Raw genomic sequence first — 13280 nt, 5'->3', positions numbered from 1 at the left:
TGCCCCTGCTGCTGTCATAGTGGGCATAGCGCTATATCAAATACCTTTATATTTCTTCTCAAGAGACGTTCCCCAAGTTCCAATATGAATATATTGTCCCCCGAATTTCTATTCATCATTTCAGTTTCCGCACAGATCAGACTGTGATGGGGTAAGTAGCTCCTGAGGTATAGCGTGGGGGGGATTGAGTTGGCGGTGGGAGGTCCTCTGCTGTGGGTGGGGGTGCCTGCACTTGTAGGTGCGCTCCTGTGCTGTGGTCTCTGCGGGCTCTGTGCTGTGGGTGGGGGTGCCTGCACTTGTAGGTGCGCTCCTGTGCTGGGATCTGTTAGGGATGGTCATTGTTGCCTTTGCCATCGATGGTGCATAACTATGTAATGCGGTGATTTTCAACCTTTTTACCTTGCGGCACACTAAATAAGATTTTAAAATTGCCAAGGCACACCATGAGATCCCCACAGGGCAAAACGCATTGGCCCTCACAGGAAAAACAAAACAAACCTATTTGGCACCCATATAAAAAAAAATCACACTGGTCCCCACAGGTAACAAATAAAATACATTGGCCCTTTAAATAAAAAGAAGAGACCAGTAAATAACTGGTTTGGGCATCTCTAGATCTGGGGGCACACTGGAGAACAGCTCAAGTGCCACGACACAGTGGTTGAAAAAAAACGGTAATGGGTGACAATCGATGTTTTTACCTATCGATGGTCATGCATTTTCTTTGACTGATTGACCTGTGGGCGAATCAGAATACTGGGGCGGGGCTTCATGGGTGTCCTGGGCGGAGCTATGCTCCGTGTCCCAGGAAAAAGCAAAACAAAACTATTCGTTTGAGCTTGGCATCGATGGTGGGAAACCATCTGGTTCTCCCCCCATCAATGGCAAAACTATTTCACATCGGCCATAAACCATCAATGTTTTTTGGGTGTGTTCCTGCGCTGGGCGTTCTGTATGTGGGTTCTTTGCTGTGGGTGAGGGTGTCTGCACTGGGGATGTTCCTGTGCTGTGGTTGGGGGTGTTCCTGTGCTGTGGTCTGTACACGAGCTCTTTGCTGTGGGTGGGGGTGTCTGCACTGGGAGGTGTGTTCCTGTGCTGTGGTCTATGCGGGCTCTTTGGTGGGGGTGTCTGCACTGGGAGGTGTGTTCCTGTGCTGTGGTCTGTACACGGGCTCTTTGCTGTGGGTGGGGGTGTCTGCACTGGGAGGTGTGTTCCTGTTCTGTGGTCTATGGAGGCTATTTTCTGTGGGTGGGGCTGTCTGCACTGGGAGATGTTCCTGTTCTGGGCGTTCTGTATGTGGGTTCTTTGCTGTGGGTGAGGGTGTCTGCACTGGGAGATGTTCCTGTGCTGTAGTTTGTACACGGGCTCTTTGCTTAGGGTGGGGGTGTCTGCACTGGGAGGTGTGTTCCTGTGCTGTGGTCTGTACACGGGCTCTTTGCTGTGGGTGGGGGTGTGTTCCTGTGCTGTGGTCTGTACGCAGGCTCTGTGCTGTGGGTGGGGGTGTATGCACTGGGAGGTGTGTTCCTGTGCTGTGGTCTGTACGCGGGCTTTGTGCTGTGGGTGGGAGTGTCTGCACTGGGATGTGTGTTCCTGTGCTGTGGTCTATACGGGCTCTTTGCTGTGGGTGGGGGTGTCTGCACTGGGAGGTGTGTTCCTGTGCTGTGGTCTGTACACGGGCTCTGTGCTGTTGGTAGGGGTGTCTGCACTGGGAGGAGTGTTCCTGTGCTGTGGTCTATGCGGGCTTTGTGCTGTGGGTGGGGTGTGTCTGGACTGGGAGGTGTGTTCCTGTGCTATGGTCTGTACGCGGGCTCTGCTGTGGGTGGGGGTGTCTGCACTGGGAGGTGTGTTCCTGTGCTGTGGTCTGTACGCAGGCTCTGTGCTTTGTTTTGGGGGGGTGTCTGCACTGAGAGGTGTGTTCCTGTGCTGTGGTCTGTACACGGGCTCTTTGCTGTGGGTGGGGGTGTGTTCCTGTGCTGTGGTCTGTACGCGGGCTTTGTGCTGTGGGTGGGAGTGTCTGCACTGGGATGTGTGTTCCTGTGCTGTGGTCTATACAGGCTCTTTGCTGTGGGTGAGGGTGTCTGCACTGGGAGGTGTGTTCCTGTGCTGTGGTCTGTATGCAGGCTCTGTGCTTTGGTTTGGGGGGGGGGCGTCTGCACTGGGAGGTGTGTTCCTGTGCTGTGGTCTGTATGCAGGCTCTGTGCTTTGGTTTGGGGGGGGCGTCTGCACTGGGAGTACTGTGCTGTGGTCTGTATGCACGCTCTGTGCTGTGGGTGAGGGTGTCTGCACTGGGAGGTGTGTTCCTGTGCTGTGGTCTGTATGCAGGCTCTGTGCTTTGGTTTGGGGGGGGGGGGGGGGGCGTCTGCACTGGGAGGTGTGTTACTGTGCTGTGGTCTGTAAGCAGGCTCTGTGCTGTGGGTGAGGGTGTCTGCACTGGGAGGTGTGTTCCTGTGCTGTGGTCTGTATGCAGGCTCTGTGCTTTGGTTTGGGGGGGGGGGGGCGTCTGCACTGGGAGGTGTGTTCCTGTGCTGTGGTCTGTATGCAGGCTCTGTGCTTTGGTTTGGGGGGGGCGTCTGCACTGGGAGGTGTGTTACTGTGCTGTGGTCTGTATGCAGGCTCTGTGCTTTGGTTTGGGGGGGGGGGGGCGTCTGCACTGGGAGGTGTGTTCCTGTGCTGTGGTCTGTATGCAGGCTCTGTGCTTTGGTTTGGGGGGGGGGGGGGGGGGGGGGGCGTCTGCACTGGGAGGTGTGTTCCTGTGCTGTGGTCTGTATGCAGGCTCTGTGCTTTGGTTTGGGGGGGGGCGTCTGTACTGGGAGGTGTGTTACTGTGCTGTGGTCTGTATGCAGGCTCTGTGCTTTGGTTTGGGGGGGGCGTCTGCACTGGGAGGTGTGTTACTGTGCTGTGGTCTGTATGCAGGCTCTGTGCTTTGGTTTGGGGGGGCGTCTGCACTGGGAGGTGTGTTCCTGTGCTGGTGTCTCTGTACACAGCCTTTGGGTTGGGGCTGTCTGCACTGTGAAGACTCTGCACTCTGTGGGCTCTGTGCTGTGTGTAGGGGGACCTCGGGGGGTTCTACCTGTGCGGGGGAAACTGGAGGCAGACTGTATGTAGTCTGTGTTGGGGAGTTTTGTTGCTTTGCTGTACTACATGATGTCACTTTTATCCCCTTTCAGTCCTTGTGCAGTATTCAATGCACGTTTACTAAATGTGCAGCAAATCCTGTTTAGGATTCGTTGCACATTCGCAGGGTTCTGGGGTGCTGGAGTATTCGCTGCCAGCCCTCCGTGTCACCCTATTCAACTCGTCAGGGGCAGCGAGCCCCTGGCGGCGAATTTTAACCCCTGCGGCATTTGTAGGAAGGCGGCAGGCAGGAAGATGGAAGTCTCCCTGCCTGCGCCTGACACTGAGGAGGGCTGCCAGGACACTGGCAGAGCCCCCCCCCCCAGAGCTGGCATGGGGCTGGGATCATCAGCCGCTGCACTCCCTGCTCCCGATCGTGCACATGTAAGGATCGGGACCAGAGGGCAGTGAATAAATGAATATTAATGAGCTGCTCTTGGCTCCCCCTGCTGGCCCAAAAAATGTATGTAATATTAATATAAATATATACACATGATTACAAATAGCATGCCTCTTCTTAGAAAAAAAATCTGCTTTTTTGACACCAAACTTCCCCCCCAAAACCCTTTATTTCAAAAGATCACTTTCCTGTTCACCTAAAAAAGATGATGAATGCAAAACGGCGAATCATGGCAAAAATCAGGGAGAAAGCAGTTCTCCATCCTAGCATAGAATACACTCTCGGCGAATCCCAGTGAAAACCCCATTGAAATACACCAGCGAATTGCAGCGAGCATAAAACGGAGAACTGGCCGGCACTCACTGGTCGCTTTCGGTGAGCAGTGTACAGTGAATAGGGTGAATCACATTTTCAGTGAAACAGATTCACCGCAAGGAGTGAAAACAGCCCGATTCGCCGAAAAAAAAAAACGGAGAATTGGGAGCATTGAATACTGGCCTTTGTCTAACTGTAAATCCTGCAGAATCCTCTGGGGGTGCTGTGTTTGTTCCAGTCAGCGTACATGGGAAATGGTGATGTCGGGATAGAATGGTGTCACTCTCACAGTCTGTCTTGTTTTTCAGATCACCGTCTATAATGGACATGCACTATATTACAGTCTCTGGCCATACAGGGAAACGTCGAGCTCTGAAACCATTTACATCTGTCTTCCAATACGTTGCCTCAAAATGGACTAAGCCTGAGCCCCACAGTTCTGCCTGACCCAAAGACATCCAGGTAATGGGCTGATCCAGAGACCTATCCCCACAGTCCTGGTAATGGACTGATCCAGAGACCTAACCCCACAGTCCTGGTAATGGACTGATCCAGAGACCTAACCCCACAGTCCTGGTAATGGACTGATCCAGAGACCTAACCCCACAGTCCTGGTAATGGACTGATCCAGAGACCTAACCCCACAGTCCTGGTAATGGACTGATCCAGAGACCTAACCCCACAGTCCTGGTAATGGACTGATCCAGAGACCTAACCCCACAGTCCTGGTAATGGACTGATCCAGAGACCTATCCCCACAGTCCTGGTAATGGACTGATCCAGAGACCTATCCCCACAGTCCGGGTAATGGACTGATCCAGAAGCATTCTACTCTTTTAGAAATGTACTGGTCCCTGGCTGTAAATGGACTGGATCCATGATGTTCCCCAGGTTTGGAGCCTGTGATATCCTAACAGATGGATGAATAAAATTTTCCTAAAGGCTGTAGACCTCCTATGGGGTAAAACTCGGTTGGTTTTGCCTTTTGACATGACTGCTCCTTTAAAGTTCTGGGCCAACTCGCCAGAAGCCTGCCACTGTCTCCAGTTTTTAAGACTTTATCTCATGCTACCCTACAGTGTTTATCAAATGTCCGACACTTTCAATACTAAATTTTAGGAATTTCCTACAAGGAAAGAGTTAATGGTGTCCTTACAGGCCCGGTGATGAGCTATCCCGCTGGTGGTGTCCCTACAGGCCCGGTGATAAGCTATCCCGCTGGTGGTGTCCCTACAGGCCCGGTGATAAGCTATCCCGCTGGTGGTGTCCCTACAGGCCCGGTGATAAGCTATCCCGCTGGTGGTGTCCCTACAGGCCCGGTGATAAGCTATCCCGCTGGTGGTGTCCCTACAGGCCCGGTGATAAGCTATCCCGCTGGTGGTGTCTCTACAGGCCTGGCGATGGGTCATCCTGCAAGTGTTACCCCTAGAGTCCTGGTGATAAGCTATCCGACTGGTGGTGTCTCTACAGGCCCGGTGATAAGCTATCCTGCTGGTGGTGTCCCTACAGGCCTGGCGGTAGGCTATTCCACTGGTGGTGTCCCTTCAGGCCTGGCAATGGGTCATCCTGCTAGTGGTACCCCTAGAGGCCTGGAGATGGGCTATGCTGCTGGTGATGTCCCTACAGGCCTGGCGATGGGTCATCCTGCTAGTGGTACCCCTAGAGGCCTGGAGATGGGCTATCCTGCTGGTGATGTCCCTACAGGCCTGGCGATGGGTTATCCTGCTAGTGGTACCCATAGAGGCCTGGTGATGGGCTTTCCTGCTGGTGGTGTCCCTACAGGCCTGGCGATGGGTCATCCTGCTAGTGGTGCCCCTGCAGGCCTGGTGATAAGCTATCCCACTGGTAGTGCCCCTACAGGCCTGGCGGTAGGCTATCCACCTGGTGGCTCCCCTACAGGCCTGGCAGTAGGCTATCCCCCTGGCGGCTCCCCTATAGGCCTGGCGGTAGGCTATCCCCCTGGTGGCTCCCCTACAGGCCTGGCGGTAGGCTATCCCCCTGGCGGCTCCCCTATAGGCCTGGCGGTAGGCTACCCCCCTGGTGGCTCCCCTACAGGCCTGGGCGGTAGGCTATCCCCCTGGTGGCTCCCCTACAGGCCTGGCGGTAGGCTAACCCCCTGGTGGCTCCCCTACAGGCCTGGCGGTAGGCTATCCCCCTGGTGGCTCCCCTACAGGCCTGGCGGTAGGCTATCCCCCTGGTGGCTCCCCTACAGGCCTGGCGGTAGGCTATACCCCTGGTGGCTCCTCTACAGGCCTGGCGGTAGGCTATTCCCCTGGTGGCTCCCCTTTAGGCCTGGCGGTAGGCTATCCCCCTGGTGGCTCCCCTACAGGCCTGGCGGTAGGCTATCCCCCTGGTGGCTCCCCTACAGGCCTGGCGGTAGGCTATTCCCCTGGTGGCTCCCCTACAGGCCTGGCGGTAGGCTATCCCCCTGGTGGCTCCCCTACAGGCTTGGGCGGTAGGCTATCCCCCTGGTGGCTCCCCTACAGGCCTGGCGGTAGGCTATTCCACTGGTGGTGTCCCTACAGGCCCGGTGATAAGCTATCCCGCTGGTGGTGTCCCTACAGGCCCGGTGATAAGCTATCCCGCTGGTGGTGTCTCTACAGGCCTGGCGATGGGTCATCCTGCAAGTGTTACCCCTAGAGTCCTGGTGATAAGCTATCCGACTGGTGGTGTCTCTACAGGCCCGGTGATAAGCTATCCTGCTGGTCGTGTCCCTACAGGCCTGGCGGTAGGCTATTTCACTGGTGGTGTCACTACAGGCCTGGTGATTAGCTATCCCGCTGGTGGTGTCCCTTCAGGCCTGGCAATGGGTCATCCTGCTAGTGGTACCCCTAGAGGCCTGGAGATGGGCTATGCTGCTGGTGATGTCCCTACAGGCCTGGCGATGGGTCATCCTGCTAGTGGTACCCCTAGAGGCCTGGAGATGGGCTATCCTGCTGGTGATGTCCCTACAGGCCTGGCGATGGGTTATCCTGCTAGTGGTACCCATAGAGGCCTGGTGATGGGCTTTCCTGCTGGTGGTGTCCCTACAGGCCTGGCGATGGGTCATCCTGCTAGTGGTGCCCCTACAGACCTGGTGACAAGCTATTCCACTGGTGGTGTCCCTTCAGGCCTGGCGATGGGTTATCCTGCTGGTGGTTTCCCTGCAGGCCTGGTGATAAGCTATCCCACTGGTAGTGCCCCTACAGGCCTGGCGGTAGGCTATCCACCTGGTGGCTCCCCTACAGGCCTGGCAGTAGGCTATCCCCCTGGCGGCTCCCCTATAGGCCTGGCGGTAGGCTATCCCCCTGGTGGCTCCCCTACAGGCCTGGCGGTAGGCTATCCCCCTGGCGGCTCCCCTATAGGCCTGGCGGTAGGCTACCCCCCTGGTGGCTCCCCTACAGGCCTGGGCGGTAGGCTATCCCCCTGGCGGCTCCCCTACAGGCCTGGCGGTAGGCTATCCCCCTGGTGGCTCCCCTAGAGGCCTGGCGGTAGGCTATCCCCCTGGTGGCTCCCCTACAGGCCTGGCGGTAGGCTATACCCCTGGTGGCTCCCCTACAGGCCTGGCGGTAGGCTATTCCCCTGGTGGCTCCCCTTTAGGCCTGGCGGTAGGCTATCCCCCTGGTGGCTCCCCTACAGGCCTGGCGGTAGGCTATTCCCCTGGTGGCTCCCCTTTAGGCCTGGCGGTAGGCTATCCCCCTGGTGGCTCCCCTACAGGCCTGGCGGTAGGCTATCCCCCTGGTGGCTCCCCTACAGGCCTGGCGGTAGGCTATTCCCCTGGTGGCTCCCCTACAGGCCTGGCGGTAGGCTATTCCCTTGGTGGCTCCCCTACAGGCTTGGGCGGTAGGCTATCCCCCTGGTGGCTCCCCTACAGGCCTGGGCGGTAGGCTATCCCCCTGGTGGCTCCCCTACAGGCCTGGCGGTAGGCTATCCCCCTGGTGGCTCCCCTACAGGCCTGGCGGTAGGCTATCCCCCTGGTGGCTCCCCTACAGGCCTGGCGGTAGGCTATCCCCCTGGTGGCTCCCCTACAGGCCTGGCGGTAGGCTATTCCCCTGGTGGCTCCCCTTTAGGCCTGGCGGTAGGCTATCCCCCTGGTGGCTCCCCTTTAGGCCTGGCGGTAGGCTATCCCCCTGGTGGCTCCCCTACAGGCCTGGCAGTAGGCTATCCCCCTGGTGGCTCCCCTACAGGCCTGGCGGTAGGCTATCCCCTTGGTGGCTCCCCTACAGGCTTGGGCGGTAGGCTATCCCCTTGGTGGCTCCCCTACAGGCTTGGGCGGTAGGCTATCCCCCTGGTGGCTCCCCTACAGGCCTGGGCGGTAGGCTAACCCCCTGTTGGCTCCCCTACAGGCCTGGCGGTAGGCTATCCCCCTGGTGGCTCCCCTACAGGCCTGGCGGTAGGCTATCCCCCTGGTGGCTCCCCTACAGGCCTGGCGGTAGGCTATTCCCTTGGTGGCTCCCCTACAGGCTTGGGCGGTAGGCTATCCCCCTGGTGGCTCCCCTACAGGCCTGGGCGGTAGGCTATCCCCCTGTTGGCTCCCCTACAGGCCTGGCGGTAGGCTATCCCCCTGGTGGCTCCCCTACAGGCCTGGCGGTAGGCTATCCCCCTGGTGGCTCCCCTACAGGCCTGGCGGTAGGCTATCCCCCTGGTGGCTCCCCTTTAGGCCTGGCGGTAGGCTATTCCCCTGGTGGCTCCCCTTTAGGCCTGGTGGTAGGCTATCCCCCTGGTGGCTCCCCTTTAGGCCTGGCGGTAGGCTATCCCCCTGGTGGCTCCCCTACAGGCCTGGCAGTAGGCTATCCCCCTGGTGGCTCCCCTACAGGCCTGGCGGTAGGCTATCCCCTTGGTGGCTCCCCTACAGGCTTGGGCGGTAGGCTATCCCCTTGGTGGCTCCCCTACAGGCTTGGGCGGTAGGCTATCCCCCTGGTGGCTCCCCTACAGGCCTGGGCGGTAGGCTAACCCCCTGTTGGCTCCCCTACAGGCCTGGGCGGTAGGCTATCCCCCTGGTGGCGCCCCTACAGGCCTGGCGGTAGGCTATCCCCCTGGTGGCTCCCCTACAGGCCTGGCGGTAGGCTATCCCACTGGTAGTGCCCCTACAGGCCTTGATAGGAAATATCCCTTGGCTACGCACAGAAGAAATCTCCGTGACTGACCGGCCGGTGATGGTGTTGTACAGCTTGAAGTTAGAGGCTGATTCGTTTCCTCACTTATACAAGGGGATTATTATTATTTTTCTTCATCAACATTAACTTGATGAGCATTAAGTTAACGATGATGACATTGTGCTGCTTCATCCGGTCATTTCCTGGAGATTTGTCATATTTAGATCCTTATTTCTATGTCTATATATGGTATACAGTAAATGTTAGCTCCATTCTTCTGTTATGTTTACGTAGTTCTTGTTTTCCTCGTTGAATGTGGTGTAATTTCTGCGTCCGGCCACCATGGAGACCACCCTCCTGATACACCGCCACAGTATAGTGCCTCCCTAATCTTACCATAGGAGCACCAGCCGACATCCTCCTGCCTCCAAACACTCCATTCCGTTGTCTTTTTTTATTATTGACATAAATATTTTGTTTTAGGTGTAGTTGCCCCTCTAATCCTATTGGATGTGCCCCTTACAGCTAGGTACTAGAGGTAAGTACACAGGAGAGCACTATTCAGGGGCTTATAAGGGTTTATTATGGGAAGGGGGAGAACGGAGGATTTGGGTAGAACCTCTGTAGTGACGGGAGTTATATTCTGGTAACTCTGGTCTCATGGTGCATACGTCCAGCATTAACCTCTGCCTCAGACCCCGGTAATTATGTTGTATATCTCCGCGTTGCGTCACTTGGAGTTATTTTCAATAACCGCACAACTCTCCTCCTGGATCCTTCACGTCCGCCAAATGAAGAGCCGCTTCCTGGTTAGCCTTAACTTTTTATATTTGGTATCCAAATGCATAGTCCTTGACATTAAGGGGTGTAGGGCACGATCTACGTGAAAATAAAGGTGTTGGTGCCTTATTTACCACCCTGTAAAAATGTATAAAAAAAAAAATAAAAAAAATGTGTTCACTCAAAAATGCTTTGTTAGTAAATGAAACAGCGTAGAACACAACTGGATGTAACTGGGGAGAGGATCTTCTGAAGACTTCCCCGCTCATTGACCGGTTATGGGAGAGTAGCTCGTCCTGTGAGGGGTTATGTGGGTGCTGTGCATCCTCGCTAAGGGGTTACGCAGGAGTTCTGTGTCCTCTGTGGGGGGGTTACGTGGGAGGGGCACGTCCTCTGTGGGGGGTTACGCTGGAGTGACATCCTCTGTGGGGGGTTACGGTAAGTGACACGTCATCTGTGGAGGGTTACACAGGAGTTGTGTGTACCCAGCAGCACAGAGTATATCAGGAGATGTGTTATGTGCCAGTGAGGACACGGCTGTATGTGACAGGGGCAGTGACATGATGTGAGGAGGGGAATGGAGGCAGCAGGAAGCCACAGACTGAGAGTTATATAGTGGGAGGAGCAGGGTCCACAGCAGCACAGAGTATATCAGGGGATGAGTGATGTGTCAGTGAGGACAGGGCTGCATGTGACAGGGACAGTGACATGATGTGAGGAGGGGAATGGGGGCAGCAGGAAGCCACAGACTGAGAGTTATATAGTGGGAGGAGCAGGGTCCCCAGCAGAACAGAGTATATCAGGAGATGAGTGATGTGTCAGTGAGGACAGGGCTACATGTAACAGGGGCAGTGACATGATGTGAGGAGGGGAATGGGGGCAGCAGGAAGCCACAGACTGAGAGTTATATAGTGGGAGGAGCAGGGTCCCCAGCAGCACAGAGTATATCAGGAGATGAGTGATGTGTCAGTGAGGACAGGACTGCATGTGACAGGGGTAGTGACATGACGTGAGGAGGGGAATGGGGGCAGCAGGAAGCCACAGACTGAGAGTTATATAGTGGGAGGAGCAGGGTCCCCAGCAGCACAGAGTATATCAGGAGATGAGTGATGTGTCAGTGAGGACAGGGCTGCATGTGACAGGGGCAGTGACATGATGTGAGGAGGGGAATGGAGGCAGCAGGAAGCCACAGACTGAGAGTTATATAGTGGGAGGAGCAGGGTTCCCAGCAGCACAGAGTATATCAGGGGATGAGTGATGTGTCAGTGAGGACAGGGCTGCATGTGACAGGGACAGTGACATGATGTGAGGAGGGGAATGGGGGCAGCAGGAAGCCACAGACTGAGAGTTATATAGTGGGAGGAGCAGGGTCCCCAGCAGAACAGAGTATATCAGGAGATGAGTGATGTGTCAGTGAGGACAGGGCTACATGTAACAGGGGCAGTGACATGATGTGAGGAGGGGAATGGGGGCAGCAGGAAGCCACAGACTGAGAGTTATATAGTGGGAGGAGCAGGGTCCCCAGCAGCACAGAGTATATCAGGAGATGAGTGATGTGTCAGTGAGGACAGGACTGCATGTGACAGGGGTAGTGACATGACGTGAGGAGGGGAATGGGGGCAGCAGGAAGCCACAGACTGAGAGTTATATAGTGGGAGGAGCAGGGTCCCCAGCAGAACAGAGTATATCAGGAGATGAGTGATGTGTCAGTGAGGACAGGACTGCATGTGACAGGGGTAGTGACATGACGTGAGGAGGGGAATGGGGGCAGCAGGAAGCCACAGACTGAGAGTTATATAGTGGGAGGAGCAGGGTCCCCAGCAGAACAGAGTATATCAGGAGATGAGTGATGTATCAGTGAGGACAGGACTGCATGTGACAGGGGCAGTGACATGATGTGAGGAGGGGAATGGGGGCAGCAGGAAGCCACAAACTGAGAGTTATATAGTGGGAGGAGCAGGGTCCCCAGCAGCACAGAGTATATCAGGAGATATGTGATGTGTCCGTGAGGACAGGGCTACATGTGACAGGGGCAGTGACATGATGTGAGGAGGGGAATGGGGGCAGCAGGAAGCCACAGACTGAGAGTTATATAGTGGGAGGAGCAGGGTCCCCAGCAGAACAGAGTATATCAGGAGATGAGTGATGTGTCAGTGAGGACAGGGCTACATGTAACAGGGGCAGTGACATGATGTGAGGAGGGGAATGGGGGCAGCAGGAAGCCACAGACTGAGAGTTATATAGTGGGAGGAGCAGGGTCCCCAGCAGCACAGAGTATATCAGGAGATGAGTGATGTGTCAGTGAGGACAGGACTGCATGTGACAGGGGCAGTGACATGACGTGAGGAGGGGAATGGGGGCAGCAGGAAGCCACAGACTGAGAGTTATATAATGGTAGGAGCAGGGTCCCCAGCAGCACAGAGTATATCAGGAGATGAGTGATGTCAGTGAGGACAGGGCTGCATGTGACAGGGACAGTGACATGATGTGAGGAGGGGAATGGAGGCAGCAAGAAGCCACAGACTGAGAGTTATATAGTGGGAGGAGCAGGGTCCCCAGCAGCATAGAGTATATCAGGAGAGGAGGGTGGTGTGTCAGTGAGGACAGGGCTGCATGTGACAGGGGCAGTGACATGATGTGAGGAGGGGAATGGAGGCAGCAGGAAGCCACAGACAGAGTTATATAGTGGGAGGAGCAGGGTCCCCAGCAGCACAGAGTATATCAGGAGATGAGGGATGTGTCAGTGAGGACAGGGCTGCATGTGACAGGGGCAGTGACATGATGTGAGGAGGGGAATGGAGGCAGCAGGAAGCCACAGACTGAGAGTTATATAGTGGGAGGAGCAGGGTCCCCAGCAGCACAGAGTATATCAGGAGATGAGGAATGTGTCAGTGAGGACAGGGCTGCATGTGACAGGGGCAGTGACATGATGTGAGGAGGGGAATGGGGGCAGCAGGAAGCTACAGACGATAATTATATAGTGGGAGGAGCAGGGTCCCCAGCAGCACAGAGTATATCAGGAGATGAGTGATGTGTCAGTGAGGACAGGGCTACATGTGACAGGGGCAGTGACATGATGTGAGGAGGGGAATGGGGGTAGCAGGAAGCCACAGACTGAGGGTTATATAGTGGGAGGAGCAGGGTCCCCAGCAGCACTGTGAGTCTCCTGATGAGGTGGTAGAGTGACCTAACTGGTTTCACTGACTTCCCTGTGTCTTCCTCTTGGATGAATTTCAGACATTGTGAAAGTTGTGTCTGGGAGTTGAGTAATCCTGACTGTCCCAGGCTAAGTGTATAACGCCTGCATGAGTAATACCCGGAAATTATAACTGACATTTTCATCAGAGAACATTCTGTTCCAGTGATGGATAATTAGTTTCATTGTCCTCAGTTATATAGTGGGAGGTTCTTCTGAGAGGTCTGTTACCCCCTGAACCCCACTGTCATAAGATATGAGTAATAGAAATGACGTTTGCCACCATCACTGGTCTATTAATGATGGTAAATGCTGATGAGGCTCCATTGATGTAAACCTCGGCTGCAGTCTGATGGTAGAGTCATGGTCCTGCTCAGCACCGAGCCGCCATCTGCTAATA

The 13280-nt window shown here is 55.6% G+C and overlaps 1 protein-coding gene across 1 annotated transcript; it reads left to right on the top strand.

The window, feature by feature from the left end:
- Positions 1–7: 7 nt before the first annotated feature.
- LOC146064928 (uncharacterized) lies at positions 8–9182 on the top strand. Its single transcript, XM_083178956.1, has 2 exons — positions 8–151; positions 4138–9182. Exon 2 carries the CDS (start codon positions 4996–4998, stop codon positions 6286–6288), a length of 1293 nt encoding a protein of 430 aa, XP_083035082.1. The 5' UTR covers positions 8–151; positions 4138–4995; the 3' UTR covers positions 6289–9182.
- The last annotated feature ends 4098 nt before the right edge of the window (positions 9183–13280 follow it).

The sequence above is a fragment of the Crinia signifera genome, chromosome 3 (genome assembly GCF_055691185.1).
Source record: "Crinia signifera chromosome 3, ASM5569118v1, whole genome shotgun sequence".
NCBI lineage: Eukaryota > Metazoa > Chordata > Amphibia > Anura > Myobatrachidae > Crinia > Crinia signifera.
This window is presented reverse-complemented; position numbering and strand designations above follow the sequence as displayed.